This window comes from Gopherus flavomarginatus, chromosome 1 (assembly GCF_025201925.1).
Source record: "Gopherus flavomarginatus isolate rGopFla2 chromosome 1, rGopFla2.mat.asm, whole genome shotgun sequence".
NCBI lineage: Eukaryota > Metazoa > Chordata > Testudines > Testudinidae > Gopherus > Gopherus flavomarginatus.
Window position 1 is genome coordinate 23,657,314 of NC_066617.1, and position 16,429 is coordinate 23,673,742.

General features: G+C 41.3%; 1 protein-coding gene across 1 annotated transcript in view; it reads left to right on the plus strand.

Annotated features, from left to right (window-relative positions):
• The first annotated feature begins 2,825 nt into the window (after positions 1–2,825).
• Positions 2,826–16,429, plus strand: part of SEMA3C (semaphorin 3C) — a 163,344-nt gene continuing 149,740 nt past the window's right edge. The window contains exons 1-2 of the mRNA XM_050936876.1: positions 2,826–3,157; positions 6,365–6,505. Of these exons, the coding sequence (XP_050792833.1) occupies positions 6,403–6,505 (103 nt within the window). The 5' untranslated portion in view covers positions 2,826–3,157; positions 6,365–6,402. The remainder of the gene's footprint in view (positions 3,158–6,364; positions 6,506–16,429) is intronic.

The window sequence follows — 16,429 nt, forward strand, 5'->3', positions numbered from 1 at the left end:
AACAGAGAATAAGTGGCAGTCCTGCCCCCAAAGAGTTTACAACTTAAATAGACAAGACAGAGTAAAGAAAAGGGATATAACTTGTATGTTCTACCCTTGCCCTCCCCTTCTACCTATCCCCTTATTATTTGCAGCTATCATTAGGTGTGGAATGTCTTAAATTGCCCTTTGATTCTGCATGGGTGAAACCTTGGACCTAAGTCAGCAGGTTCTCAGCATGCTTGGTGTGGACATGAGGGTTTGCCCAGACAGATCTCTTAGCAGGAATTAGGGCCTTAGACTGTGAATAATCTGAGGCAAGGATCAAGATGTGAGTCTGTTCTGACATAGATAACAATGAACCTGGAGTAACTCCATTCAAGTCCGCAGCGTTGTACCATGGTAAATGTGGTGTGTGTGAGATCACAAGTAGGCTTTAAAGCAGCTACCATGCAGTGTGTACGATATAAATCATTAATACTGATCTTCAGAATTGGGCCCCTGTTCAGACATTTGTATCTCTGTGTTTGGCTTTAAAATCCTCAGCCAGGAAAGCATGTGTGTTGCATACCTTTCATTTCGCTCAGAGGCCTGATTCATTCCAGGAACTACTCCAACCCCACCTCATAGTTTGGAAAAGTAATTTCCATTCCACTGACTGAGCTTGACACTAACACATGCTATTTATTGCAATACAGTTAAAATAAAACTTTAACCATTTCACTCATTGCAGATGTGTGGTGTTTTAAAATACGGTGTGAAGTTAACGATTAACTGTTAATCAGCTCGCTCCTTCTCTCTCTCACACACACACAGACAATGAATAAAGCAAGTAAATAAATACAGCATGGTTGTTCACACCTAGATTTGCATTTTGATTTCTGAAATAAGCACAGTTCCCCTTTCATAACAAGATTACACCTCCCTGATTAAAGTTCTGTGTTCATATCTCTTCTTATAGCACATTTGTTGCTTTATGAACCCAAAGGCCTCAAGGGAGTGTCAGAAATCCACGTACTTTTCCTGCGTGCTACATCTGACGTTTGGATCTCTAAACTGTGCTAACATTTTTGAAAAAAGAACACAAGTGGCCACATGGATCCTTTGTGTCCACACATGTGAAAATACTGAGATGTGCAACTGACTCCAGCTAAGGCTAAGAGCAACTTACATTTGAAAATTTTCCTCAGGTATAATGGGGTAGGCTGGTGTATTGATGATCCTGGTTGGTCACATTTTTTGTGGGTTTTTGTTTGTGTGGTTAAAATTAACATTTTTGGGGGCAAAAATCTAGGTGGCATTTCCTGAATTCCCCCTCCCCTCCTGTTTTAGACCAGCATTGCTAAAGTGTTCCCCTGAAGTGTTACTGTAACAATGCTCCCTTCTGGAATCTGCAATGCATAGATTTGGGCATAGAGCAGATTCACTTGGAAGAATGGCAATCTTAACTCAGAAGTGTCTGGATCTGCAGGTCAGACTGAATGTACAGGGTACTCCCAAAAGAGTTCAGGGAAATCTTGCACATGTTTACACTATGTGCCAGAGCCTCATCTGAGAATCTGATAAAGCTTGTATGTTAATACATGTTTTTTCTTTTAAAGCACCTTGGGTAACATTTGCAAAAGTACTCAAGTCCCATCGAAGGAGGGACTTTCACTAAGCAGGATTTAGGCACATGTATCACTTAGGTGCTTTTGAAAATTTTACCTGGTCAAAATATTTGGAGCTATCTACACAATCTTTATTTTTAATATTCATAATACTCATCTAGCTGGGTCTAATCAGTGCTATCATCTGCCCCTGTTATAAACTCCATTCTCATCCCCATTTAAAGTTTTAGAGAGAAAGGCACTCTTACAAGAATCAGATTTTGCACCAATTTTTTCCTCCCAATCAAACGTTTAGTTTTTCTTCCCTGTCCTCCTCCCCTCTGTATGGCGACCTCTGCTGGGTTTTAATATGTTGTAATCCCTCTCCAGCAAGTGCTGTTAACCTCAGGGCTGAGACCCAGTCCCCGAGCCTTTATACGTCTGGCTCTTGACAGAATTGCATTTTTAACTTGAACATCAAAGCACGTTGTGTGACTCTGACTTGGAGTCCTCTCCTTGGCTTGCAACACTTCGGTTTGCAGAATTTGAACGTTCACAATAATCTTTCTATATAAAGTTGTAGTGCGGAATAAATTCCTTTGAGGCAGGTAGGGTGGAGTTAAACGATTGTTAGGGGGGAGGAGGAAGAAAAGGAGAAAGTCCGTTTGTAGAGGGGTCACAGACAATACTTGCTTCAGGGTGCAGAGGAGATAGTAATAGGAAACAATAGCCGTCATAAACAGAACAGGGATTGCTTTCTAATTCAAAGGCAGCTCGGATCACAGGCATGCTGTGGAAACTAAACTTGGCTATTTCTCTGGCATGCGTGTATAAGGAGTGTCCCGGAGAATCAGCCCTGGAATCCTGCACAGAAAGAAATCTTTTCCTTAAAAGGATTTAATCATTTTTTCCACTTAAAAAGCATGGTGCAGTTCCATATTTATGACCAAAGTGGGTCTGCCTGCTTTCCAAGTACTGTACGAAACCCTCTTAAGCCACCCTGCTAGGCACTGACTCCTTTACAACCAGTGTCAAGCAAACAGATTTTGTGAGCGGGCATCTTTATGTTGCACAATCCAGGATTTCTTTCCCTGACTTCACCTGTCTGCGTTTCGGCGCCTTTCCCCCCTGCTGTCTGTCCCTCTCTCCCTCTGCCTTTCTTTCTGCGTCTCGCTCGCTTCCTTATGGGTGTGGCCTCTACAATATTTATGAGATCGGCCCCTACTTGCTCAGCTAATGATGTATTCCAGCCTTGGGCTAGCCGCCTCTGTAAAGCGGCTGCTGGGAGGGCAGTAGGACCAGTGGGAGTGGTGACTGTAATTGGAAACCAAAGCTTTCACCGGCAGGGCTCAGCTACTTTCCATTCACTCTTAGGTGCTTAATTAAGGAATGGGGAGAAGAGCTCCCGGTGCCTGATTGCAATAAGGATTATTTTTCAAAGAAACTGGGAGTACGTTTGCAACTGCCAGGAGGAAAAGGCTTTCTGCAGTGAGCCAGGTTTGGAATTAAAGTGTTCTGGTAAAAGGAGCGGAGTCCATGCACTGATAGAAATTTGATGGCATTGCACTACTGATCCCTTCAGTAGCTGGGTAAGCATGATTGAAAGTTCTCTTTCAGCACTGTCATAGATGTGAAACGTGACTGCTGAATTTTGCCACAGCTTCATCGAGCATTACAATGCTGTTTTTTCATAACTGCATAATCCTTATTTTTCTTGCACTGGGTGATTTGACGTGCAGAGAGTAATTCTGGGATTCAGTCTTGAGCATCTGACACCTGCACGGCGCTTCACACTGAAGTTATACACGACTTTAAGCAATGGAGCATTTCTTGGAGGGAAAAAAAAATTCCACGTGAATGGAACTTTCCGTCTTTACTTTAACAAGTTTGTTATTCACGCTGTGAAAACAGGAACGCACAGTGAGGAATGAAACTATTTCTTCTGTCTGTGCTAGAGGGGAGCGCTTGTCAGATTTTAGTGCAGTTGCTTGCCGGTAAAGATCATGAGCTCAGAATACGTTGAGTTTACTTATTGTTATGACTTTCTAGAGAGAAATATAGAACTGGGATTTTAGCCCAAACTGGGATTTTAAACTGAAATGAGTTTGTGTTCAACTGCCAAGGGGCCCTAAGATTCCTAAAATTGAACATATTTCCATCCTCTAACTCACATGTCAGAGGAGGCTGTAATAACAAAGCCCTGAGATACCTTTATGGCAGCAACATGCCTTTATTATCCCTACCTAACAACAGGGAAGGGAGCGTGCAGTTTATTGTTTGGATCTCCTATTGCCTGTCACGTTTGTGTAACAGTGGAAATTTGCAATACAAGCAGTGAAGTATAACTGATGAAATTAGATTTGGCTAGGAAGGTGGAAGGAGAAGGGAAAGAGGGATGAAGGATTTTTTTGTTTTGTAATTTTGACAGTTCCTCCCAATATGATTTAGCAGGACTCTTTAGTTTTCCCTCTTTTCCTCCCCATCTGTATTACAAAGCAGGCACAGTACTACTACTGTAGAATACTAATCCCATTGCATCGGTTAAAATCACATGTTTGGTATGATTGGCCATTTGTTTTGGCCCGACAAGGCAGTCTTATCAGGATTTAATGGCATTTCTGTGTTTTAAAGAAGATTATGCAGAAGGCTATCCCAGGGGCTAGTGGTAGGGTATTGAATTTAAAACCCACAAAGCAGCGTTAATATTGGAATTGGTGCAGCTTGTTTAAAAATTATTTTTGGCAAAGGCTACACAAGTATAATTGTATTAATTTTTACAGGTTTGTTAACTAACTGGGGATGGTCCAAAATGGGTTGTTTCCTTTTGTATTTCAGATCTGTATTTGGTAAATTGCCCGCATCAATAGTTTTGTCAGTTAGCAGAGAAACACCACAATACCTGATCTTGATGCATTAGTCAGCTCCAGATCAGCTGCAAGGGGTTAACACTGCTGAACCAGTCTGACTGTTGTAGAAACTCTCCCTCTCCCCCCACAACCCCAGTTTCATATAGAATTCTGGTGCAGATTGTAGCTCTTTTTAAAAAGATTTACAGTAAGTGAATATTGGATGACTCAGGCGTGGTAATGAGGCCCTGAGCCTTTCACCTCTGAGTCAACTGTGAATCCAGTCCAAATTGGGACTGATCTGAAGTTGTCATTATTGACAGCTGTTTACTGCCCTATATGAAACTAGTTGGAAGTTAGAGCCAGTTCTTTTAGGACAGATGTTGGTCTCACCAGAGTGGGCAAGGACTGAATGGACACAGATACAAACTACTCCACACTGCATCTCAACTATACTCTAGCAGGATTACCTCTAAGGGTGAAGACAGTAGCTCTATATTAGCATAGTCCAGGTAATGACAGTTCTCAGGGTAAACAAAAACTTTCAGTCCCTAATGTTATTACTATGTGGGAATTCTTAGACACTAGGGACCACATCCTGCAAGGTGCTGAGTGCCCTCGCCTCCCATTGAATCAGTGTAACCTCTTTATGATAGCACTCTCAGAAGCACTGAATAGCACAAAGAAGAGGGGTCGTTCTTATTAAAAAGGTAGCCAGAAGTTGGTATAATAAGAATGGGGCTAGGATTCAGTGTATATGGAGTCAATCGACTTGGGAGCTAATTCCTCACTCCATTGCACCAGTTTAAAGCTGGTGTAAATCCATTGATATCAAAGGAGGTACACTGATGTAAAATGGGTGCAACTGAATCAATGGGGAATCAGAGCCTAGTTGTGTGTGACCATAGGAAGGTCCATTAATCTGTCTAAGCCTCCATTTCTGTATCTGTAAAATGGGGCTAGTTATACTTGCCCGTTTCTCAGGCTGTATCCATTAGCCTTTGGAAAGTGCTTTGAGATGCACAAATGGGAGGTTGTAGAAGTGCTAAGTCTTAGTGCCTAGGTTTGAATGAGGTTTTATTTTATGAGCTCTCATTGACTCCACTAGACTTTGGATCAGGCCCTATATGAGCCACTGTGGAATTAGAAAAGCAGCACGTTCCTAGTATTCTTCCTTGAAAAGCTACTCAGAAAGGTGAGTTCTCTCAGACATGCAAACACACCCACCAGCGTTATGTGAAGGGAGTGAAGCAATGGACTGAGCAGAGTATTTATATATCCCATAGTATGAAGTATTCCCATTAGAAAACACATCTGGGACTAAACTCCTAAGCAACAGTTGATGAATGTTAGGTGTAAAGAGTGAGGGTGAAATCCTGGCTCTGTTGAAGTCAATGGTAGTTTTGCCATTGACTTAATGAGGCCAGTATTTCACTTTGTCCTTTTCGTAGTTACATACTAGAAAATACACTATTTGAAAAAACAAAAAGTCAAAGGCTCTCTGGAGCAGACCTGAAGTTTAAAAATGGTATCGATTAAACATGATGTACAGTACGGAAAGAGGTCTAAAAATATCAACCAACTTTTATTCATGAAACATTATCTCCTGCCCTTGCTTTGCTCTGCCTTGACATTTAGCATAATTATTTTTCCAGCCCGTGGAATTGTCCTTATTGAAATAAACTGGGTCTAATCCTGCAGTCTTTACTCACCAAAAACTTTATCTCTATGCGTCCTAAGTAGAATGCTTACAGTTCTTTTGGTGCCAACACAGAACGTATCCAGACAAAACATTTTCAGATTTAAAAAGAAAAAGCAGAAGTGTTGTATATTATAGCTTCAATCTGGCAAAGCTCTCCGACACCTACTGTTCTGTACTGTTGATTTTGGGCCACACAAATTATATAATGTAAAATTAGTAATGGGCTCTCTCTTTTTTTTTTCTTTTAGATTTTATTTCTTGGATAATAAGTTTCACATCTGAAGATATGGCACTTCTAGCAGTCCCTGTGTTGATTGGGATGTTTATTTACTCTAGTACTGTAAAAGGATCCTCACAGCCTCAGGCCAGGGTGTTCTTAACATTCAATGGTAAGAAAGCAGATAAACATTCCTAAGCAAATGTTATTGTAGAACATTTTCTTCTTTTCATTCAGTCCAATAACTGAGTAATAAATAAGGTGATGGCTTCTAAATGTGTGTCCACATAATTATTGTGTTTTTTAATTATTTGCAATACTGTAGTGCCAAAAAGCCCAATGCTGAGGTTAACTCTTACACAGAGGCTAGTGTCAGTAGTAATTACAGGCACAAATACATGGGGCTTATTTTATTTTTTTCTTTTCTTTTTAAAAGTGTGATTATGGCATAGGCAGAATTAACGCATGTATTCCTCTCCTTAATGTTTGTATTTTTAAATGTAATTATTACAGTGCGTATTGCAATGTATAAAGTACATGGCCAACAATTGCAAAAGAGATCAGTGATTCTGGTTGCCTCCATTTTTTGGTGCCCATCTAGAGACACCTTTAAAGAGACTGGATTTTGCGAAAAGGCTGAGGACTCACCATCTGAAAATCAGGCCTTTTTAAGGGATCTTCATTTGGGCATAAAAAAATCACCTGCCATTTTGTACTCTATTGGTTTTGTGTGTATTGTATATACACTAAGTACTGGGTATGCTTATGACATTTAAATTCACATGGGGTCAAATTACTGATGCCCATATATTGTAAACAGACTATTAAAATGCTTGTTTTCAAAATGTTTGCACAGTTCACTTCTAAAACATCCTTCGTTTAAAATGCTGAGCGGTATTTTTTCATAATAGGTTGTAAATGTTTTAAAAAGCTGCATTTAATTGCAAAACTGGACCTCCTTGCATGCGGGCTGTTAGCATTTATGGTGGTGGTTCCATGTGTTACTGTAGTAATTTTTTCCCCTCCGGGTATTTATATGAAAATGTCCTGGAGGTTTTGACAAATGCTGGGCTTAAATGAAAAGAATCAAATGCTGCAAAATATGCTTTGAATTGATGTTTTCTGCATATGCTGTTCCAGGGCTGGAATGGAAATTTGTGAGATTACACATTTCATGAAATTTAGAAGGAATTCAAGCCTCAGGCCAAGCCATTACGACAGACTTATCTCTCAGCCCACGCTGCTCAGGGTCCAAACCTCTTGCAAGTGTGACTAAGTCATCTAGCCCGTAATAAAGAAATACAAGAAGAATAAGTGGGAAAGGCCACTCAGCCAGTCAGGAGCTATTTTTGTATTTATGACTGACCCCATTTATTCTATTATTGCTTCAATCACCCAAATGTCTGGAAACCTGTTGCACTTGCTTTATTATTCTTTGTCTGAAACTGTGAGCCCAGTCACCTGTCCAGATACACGTGCCCTCTGGGCCTATCAATTCCATTGAATTAATATTAGTAACTATTTGGCACTTAATATTCAGATCCCTCTCCCTTATACAGATGCTGGGCTTTGGCCTGTCTTTGAATCACATGGAGCAGCTCCTGCCTGCATTGGGGCACGGCTGGTGCACGGCTGCCCTGAAGCTGGCAGGTCTTGATGCTTGAAGATAATCTGCCCCCCGCATCCCATGCAGGGAAATTCTTGGGTAGCATAGAGTCACTTTAGTGATTCCTACACCGTTCTACCACCAGGACTTTAGTGTAGTTGGTATGGCATGGAGAAAGTGTGTGTGACCAGGGGTGTGTCTAGTATTAGTTAGAGCAACCCCAGGGTGGTTGTAAGTTGCTCCCTGGGATCAACTTGGTGACCTCAATGCCAGTTAATGGGCTGCATAGTGATTGTAAGTCTCTCCTCTCTTCTAGGCAATAATAAATGCACAAGGGATAGATCAAAGGATCAGTTTTATTTGTTTTTATATTTCCCTTCTTTCCCTCACGGGAGGTGGGGAAGTAGGTCTGTCAGGATTTTCCACTCCACTCTCTATTTTTTTTCCACTGGCCCAAAGATTCCACATGATGGTAACCCTATTTCTAGAGGCAGAATTCCCCCCAAACCGGTAATATCCAAAGAAACACATGGTAAATGTTAAGTATAATGAATGTCTTTTCCATCTCTAATAGTCCTAATTCCATCTTGGAAAAACAGAGTGTAGAGGGAAATTCTACACTTAATAGGTCATTTCCACTTCTAATTTCCATGATTCTGAGATTTTAGGGTGGCAGCCGGTATATCAGGGAAGGTATTATTGGAAATAAGCCCACACAAAGAAGAATGATTACAATGTATTGTACATTGCACAGTAATAGGTGCTGAACACAATGGGCCTGATCCCCAGTGAATGTTAATTGGCATTGGCATTAAGGTAACTATTTTGGTGCTGAGACACAGTGGCCACCTGGAAGAGCAGAGGATGTTTAAGCTGTGAGTCAGTATTCCTCACTACTGAGTCTAACCTCTCAGGCTGTCAAACTTTAGCAAACTCTGACCCCAGGCTCAGTCTGGACAGAGGCAAAGCCTGCTATCAGTGTGATGCTGCTCTAGCCAGAGCCATAACAGGCCTATACAAACCAGACCACACTATTTTTCACATTCAGTAGCACAGAAAATAGCCTGCCTGTCCCTAATTTGAGAACATTGAGTAGGGTGTCTTAGTCTGAACAGGAGCTTCCGCTTTTTACAGATCTCGACTGGATGAACTAGCAAGCACAGGAGGAATGGGCCTGCAGTTTGGATGTTAGCCTGAGACTCAGGGGAGCTGAGTTCCATTTCCTGGTTTGCCACAGTTGTCCTGGAGCCCATCACTTAGTCTCTCTGTGCCTCAGTTGCCCATCTGCAAAGGGGGGTTAACAGTACTTCTATTAATAGTAGCTCAGGGGTGCTGTGAGGATAAATACATTAAAAGATTGTGAGGCACTCACATGCAATGATAATGCAAGCCCTATTAGATATATATGAGGGTCACAACCCCCTTTTGGCCAGCACTACCTACTTTTGGTGCTGCCCCTCCCTTCCATAAGTGGAGTTAGATCTGCTTTATTCCACCGCAACCCATTCTTTTGGTGAAGTGCCCATCCACGAGGGCAATTTTTGTAGAGTAATGAATATTGCAATATCTTTGCTTCGGGCCAGATTCTGCAACTCTTATATAAATACTTCTTTACCCCAGATTGCTATTCAGTGTGAATAACAGTGACCATCTCTATCCCTCAGAGAAGAGTAGTAGCAGCCATGGGAGCTCCCAAGGTTGTGCTGTGACTGTATTTAAATGGACTGATCTAATAATTTCCTCTCAGTGCTTCAGCTATTAACCATATTCATGGATTTCCTCTGAATCTGCTCTGAGTTTTGCACATCAAAATGTCAAGCCGAGAGCAATTTTCTTTTGTTTTTCAATAGAGTATGTTTTGAATTCCTTGCTTTTTAACAGCTCTTTCTGAGTCTCTGAAGTAAATAATTTATATAAAAAATTATACATATATGTAATATATTCAGCATTATCTGCAGCACTGAGTGGTAAGCTCTCCTTGTAGAATGAAAACAGTAAGTTTACTTTTTATTAAGTTTGCTTTCCAGATGGTCGGAAGAGCTTTGGGATGTGAAAAGGGATTTCTTAGCTTGCTGTGTTTGATGGGAAAAGTGCCCCGTCTACAGTACAATGGGGCTACTATTGTGCACTGTTCTGACAGAAAAAGGTGAAATGTGATGCTGTTTACTCTTCAGAGGTGACGATACCGCTTTCAATTTTAATGTACTTCCAAGTCCATTCTCTCTAATAATAATCTCTTTACCAGAAGACACTGCATGTAAGAATTGTTGATTTTTGGTAGAATGATTCTCACTTTAAAAAAAAAAGTCATTTTATGAAAAGTTAACTATTTTTTTCCGGCTCTTATGGTTTAAACATAATGAAATTAGGCAACAATGACCAGTCAAAACATTCCTCTCAACTCAGGATGCCTGTGCGAGATTGTTCATGGTTTTGGATTGGATTCATGTCTCCCTGTTATAATAGCAGTTCATATAGGAATAAGAAGGAAAGGGGTGGGGGTGGAGAGAATGCAATGAGGACTGAAAAAAGAGTGATGCATTTTAAACCTGACATGATCTTCTAGGAACAAGTCCTTTTATGTTCACATAACAGCATTTGACATAGGGGAATCCAGTCAGCAACTTGCCCCGTTCCATTTTTCATCAGGAAAGATGGAGATCTGAAATGACTGAATCATTAGTTGCTTTCATTCCTTGTCATGCTTTGCATCAAGAAGGAAGTGTAATTAAAAGTAAGACATTTCAATATCTTGAGGGCCTGATCAGTTTTGCAATTAATTTCAATGGGAGCAGGATTAAACCCTTAATTTCTATTTTGGAAATCAGGAATATGTCCCCTTTTCTATTTAAAATAGAGTTTGTGACTCATTTGCTATTGCTAAATGTTTGTTTGATGTTCGTGTGGAATTTAGAATTGTATATGTATTACGTGCCTTAAAAATTCCAATGTCCTGCATACAGTATGCCTGATTTTCTATTGCCTTTCATGTTGTACCATCATGTATATCTGTGCAAGGTGAAGTCAGCTTAGAATCAAACCATTCACTTTACATGGGTATAAGCAACTAGACAAGATAAATCCATGGAGAATTGGGCTCAGGAATTCACTAATCTGGCTTGGCAGTTTTATCATCGCCTCATTGTCCTGTTAGCTGTAGTGGCCAGATCCTCTGCTTCACTGCTTTTGCACTCAGCAGAGCTGAAAAGAGGATGAGGGAGGAGGGAAGGAAGGTAGCTTTAAGCTCCCCTAATTCTGGAGTTGGGGGATGGGGGGCAGGGGAGGGATAAACCACCCCAGGATACATTAGAGCAGTCTAAATTGATACAGTTTAGCAGAAGACTATCTATAATTACCTCATGGACTACTGAGACCAACCCCTGCTGTATCTGACCCCACCATCATATACACTTGTGCACACACATTCCTCAGGGCTACTACAGGGATGCGAAAATGAGATTTTGGGGCCCAATTCTACAGTCCTCCTATGGGCAAAGCTCTTCTTGAAGCCGGAGAGTCTTGTTCAAGTAAGAGATGCAGTATCAGGCCCCAGAGTAGTGCAATATTTGCTTTGGTTTCAATTTACGTATAGCTACAATTCAAGTGTGGGGTTTCATGTGCTCCCAAACCATGTGTGCTGCAGTGTTCTGAAGCAGTGCAAGGCTGCTCCAGATAGTTTTTGAGCCTTGGACCTTTTAGCAAACCTATTTTGACACTTGAATTCATATTGAGATGTCCAGTCTAGGTGAGTTTCACAGGTTTCAGGTTTTGATGTGCACATTTCACAGCGCCATGTATATGACACCACAGTCAAACAGAAGCTTCTCATATAGATCCCCCCCTGCTGTCTTCACTGGAAATGACACATAAGTAATGGATCAGGTCTAAGTTTGTGCAAGTTTACAGACCACTATGTCTCTCGACAAGGCTTAAAACTTACTAGAACAAGTAAACCACTTCTAAGAGACTCACCCAACTTCATCAATAGTAATTAAAAAGCATTAAATGTCACTAGAGCAGCAGCAGCACTTTTTCAACTGTCAACATATTTTAAAAGATTTAATATAACCCCTGTGGTTACCCTCCTGGAGAAATAAAGAAACTGAGAACCATTTTCTTTTAGCTTTTGAGCAACAGCAATACAGCTTGTTTTCAAACAATCCCTCATTGTAATGCTAATGTTACCACACTTAATAAAAAGTTCATTTATTATTTGGGCTACTCTGTGGTGTTGACAGTCCAAGTAGTCAATAGTTTTGTGGTCAAATAGCTGCTGGGCTCTTTGGTGTTATTCATGTAATGAAAGCTACTTCCAAAGGGAAGCGACAGTTGTAGGGTAAAAGACGACTACAGCACTTACAAACCCCCAAAAGACCTATCAATCTGAGATTTTATTTCTGTTTTGAATGCAGAACTTATCAAGCTTCTCTCAGATTTTAACATAGCATCATTGTATTCTTGGAATCCTGGGCTACATTTTTTAAAGTAACTAGTAATTTTCTCTTCCCAACTTTAGGGACCTTTTATGGGTATGTGTCTACACTGCACAATAACCTCGGGTGCTGACTCAGGTTTGAGCCCAAGCCCCGTTTCCATCCATGCACAAATCAGTATGACTTGGGTGAGCAAGCACTCAGGACCCAGGATCCTGACGGGGGGCGGGGGCGTGAATCTGAGCGCAAGTCCTGCTGTGACTCAGCTTCAAACCCTGTCATGTGGCAGTGTGGATGCAGGTCAAGCCACAATCTTGAGTCAGAAGGTTGGTGTAGTGCAGTATGGATGCATCTGCACGGCTGTAAAACCCAGGTCCAGCAACTATAAACCCAGGTTCACAATGCTATGTGGACACTCAAGCAAAAGCTTGGAAACATTAAGTTCACAAGCCCAGGTCATACAGACTTGAGCTTAGTAGACATACCCAGAGTGGCCTAATTTTTAAAAAGTGCTGTACACCCACCCTCTGAAAGTCCAGCCCCTTTATGGCATCTCAAATTGAACACCTAAAATCACAAATCACTTTGAAAATTTGGGACCGCAGACTACAAAGCTCAACACTACACTTCATTTTTTAATATAGAAAAGTAGGTATCCTTGCCTCTGACAAAAGTGACAGCCAAATAGTGTGATTGTATTAAAATCCATACATCTAAATTACAAAGACAAAGTTGTGTGGTTTGTTTGGTTTTTTTTAATTGTATTAGCCATTCAGAAGCAAGCAGCCCACCTCTGTGCATAGGAAATGTGTTTATTTTAGGCGGGTTCATTTAGCTTGCTGTTTGGCACAGCACAGTTTTAACAAGTGTGGACATAATGCAGGTAATGTTACATCTGCATAATTAATTGAAATATTTAAACTGGGCACATAACTGATTTTTTTTTAAAAATCCTCCTTTAAGAAGCATTAAAGGAAGTGCTGTGACATGTGAAAAGCCCAGTGTTCTTTGGAAGTGCTCCACCTGCAGAGCTTTCATTGATAAATAATCAGTCTTCTCTCACCAACCCTTATTTCATAGCACGATCATTCAATCGACTGCCATGGAATGACTTTTGACTGACATCAATGCATGTGAGAGGTGATTCAGACCTGCTTTCCCAAGGTGATATGTGGGGTGGACTATGAACTTCAGCTATGAAAAGTATCATACAGTGAGGTCAGGGGGATTGGCAAGGTGAAATAAAATTTTGTCTGGTCTGTTCACCAGTGAGTCTCTCAAGCCATTAGAGGAAATGATGAGTAATAAATGACTGCAAAAGATGAAAGGTGATGGAGAATCAAGCCCAAAATCTGGTAGAAGGCTTGCTAATTCAGTCCTTTTCTTTGCTGAATTCACAAATTAGTTTACTCATCAGAGTGCTAAGAGCTCTATTTCTTTCACTCCACCACAGTAACAATCTATTCTAACAGAGAGGGGCTGTGTCCCTTAACTTACTCCCATTCTCAATCCTTGGAGATCTGGATGAGTGGATACTGGCTCTGAACTACCTCTGGCTTTGACTTTCATTTAGCAAAAGCCAAGCCGGTCCGAGCTCGCTTTGACAAACCCTATCTATTTTAATCCTCTAGTTATCACAGAAGAAATGGAATGGTCAGTTCCATTATTACCTTGCTACAATTTTCCCTTCTGTTCGCTGTTCCAGGCCAAACACTGCAGTCCTTACTCAGGTAGAGATCGTATTGACAACAGTGTACAATGCATCTTCTGTTACTTAAAAAAAATTGCAAATAGAGAAAGGCATTGACATGCCTAGTATCCTGACATGAATTATATGAATATCAGTAACAAGAGCTGCACCATGGGCCATTTTCTATAAAACAGTATGCAGACTTGAAGAGTTCACAGTGCTCTTTGATATCCGATGCTTCAGAAGCCTGTGTGTGTGTGTCAGAGATTATTACTGACATGTGACACACAAAAATTACTCATTTTTATTGGAGAGTGTTGAGTGAGCTCCTTCAGTAAATATGCAAATGCATTAGATGTTATGCTCTCTCATTTGGACTGGTTATTTCTCCCTTCAGCATGGATGCTTTGATCTTTACCATGTAGGTTTCTATTTGACTCCAACAACACTCCCTTATCGAGGACTGGGTGTTCCTGTGGCTGGGTGTTCCTATGCGCCACCCTCCACCCCTGGCCTTTTTATTTCTTTTTAACCTATGAAGCTTTTAGGAAAAAGGACACCATTTGCTGGTGCATTCTATGCCTTCCTGTAAAAGGTTACATTTATACAGTGATGTTTCATTCCTAAGAATCCCAATGCATGTGGCATACTTATGGAATCCTTTCATGCACCACTGACAGGGTAATTGTTCGGGGGATAGAATGCCTGCTCACTAATGTGATTTTCATGAGTCACTTGTTAAAATCCTACTACCAAAGTGATGGGAGGATTGGGAGTAACTGCACTGCCTCTGCATGGAATTCACTCCTATGGATATGGTTACATCACCCTGATATTGATGTTTTTTCCCCAAGGGGTCATAAAAAACTTCAGGAGAGAAAATCATTTGCCTTTAAAATAAACCAGATTTTGCTTTTAGAATGGACTCAACTTTGTACACCGCCTAGAACAATGGGGTCCTGGTCCATGATTAGGGCTTGGCAATACAATTAAGGATCCCAGAAGTGGTTACCCCTGGGGTCCTTACAAAATCTCCACTCCTTCTCATTTCAAAGTACGCAAGTTGACCGCTGAACTCTAGTGAGGATATTTTCAGGAATATAGGATAAATATTTTCTTCCTACAGACTTAATATAAGTGCATTTGCCAATCTATGTAATCCTTTTCATTATATATTGTGACAAAGTTCCTCCTCTACCTTGGTGGGTCCTATGCTTATTGGCAGATTTGCTCACCTCAGTGATCTCCCCCACAGTCTGGATCAACTCCTCCTGTGTCTGATCAGGAGTTGGGAGGTTTGGGGGGGAACCCAGGCCCACCCTCTACTCCAGGTTCCAGCCCAGGGCCCTGTGGATTGCAGCTGTCTATAGTGCCTCCTGTAACAGCTGCATGACAGCTACACCTCCCTGGGCTACTTCCCCAAGGCCTCCTCCAAACACCTTCTTTATCCTCACCACAGGACCTTCCTCCTGGTGTCTGGTAACACTTGTACTCCTTAGTTCTCCAGTAGCACACCCTCTCAGTCGCAGCTCCTTGTGTCTCTTGCTCCCAGCTCCTCATACACACTTCCTCTCCTCTGGCTCCTCCCCATCTGACTGGAGAGAGCTCCTTTTAAAACCTAGGTGCCCTGATTAGCCTGCCTTGATTGGCTGCAGGTGTTCTAATCAGCCTGTCTGCCTTAATTGGTTCTAGCAAGTTCCTGACTACTCTAGAGCAGACCCTGCTCTGATCACTCAGGAAACAGAAAACTACTCACCCAGTGACTATTATATTTGCCCTCTACCAGACTCCTGTACCCCACTGGCCTGGGTCTGTCACAATATAGACATGTGCCAGTAATTGGTTTAAATGAGAGAATGAATGAATAAAAAGTCCCAGTATTTCACACCTCCTATCTACATGGCAGCCTGGTACATTAAGTTTATCATGCTCTAAGGGGAACATTTTTTTTCTGGGAGCTCCCTCTTAAAATATACTGGCAGCACATCGCTTCAACAACTGTTCACCAGTGCAGTCACAGTAAATTCATATAAGGGAGTGAAAAGAAATACAACATCTATTTGAAACTGTAGATGCCATTTAGGTAAGCATTCTGGGCCCAAACCTGCTGGGTGCTGAGTACTTCCTGAGAGGTTCTGAGCACCCTCAAATTGAAAGGAGTTGAGGGCATTCAGCATTCTGCAGCAGTTTCTCAGTACCTCATAGCACTGCGCTCTTAGTACTCTCTCAAAATAGAATTTGGCCAGGACATCAGGACATGACACCCCTATGCTTGTTCTAAGTGCCATGTGATTTTTTTTTTTTTTAATGACCGCAGTAATCTTGAGGATGGAGCATGGTGTAATTTTTTTACTATATGAAGGATTT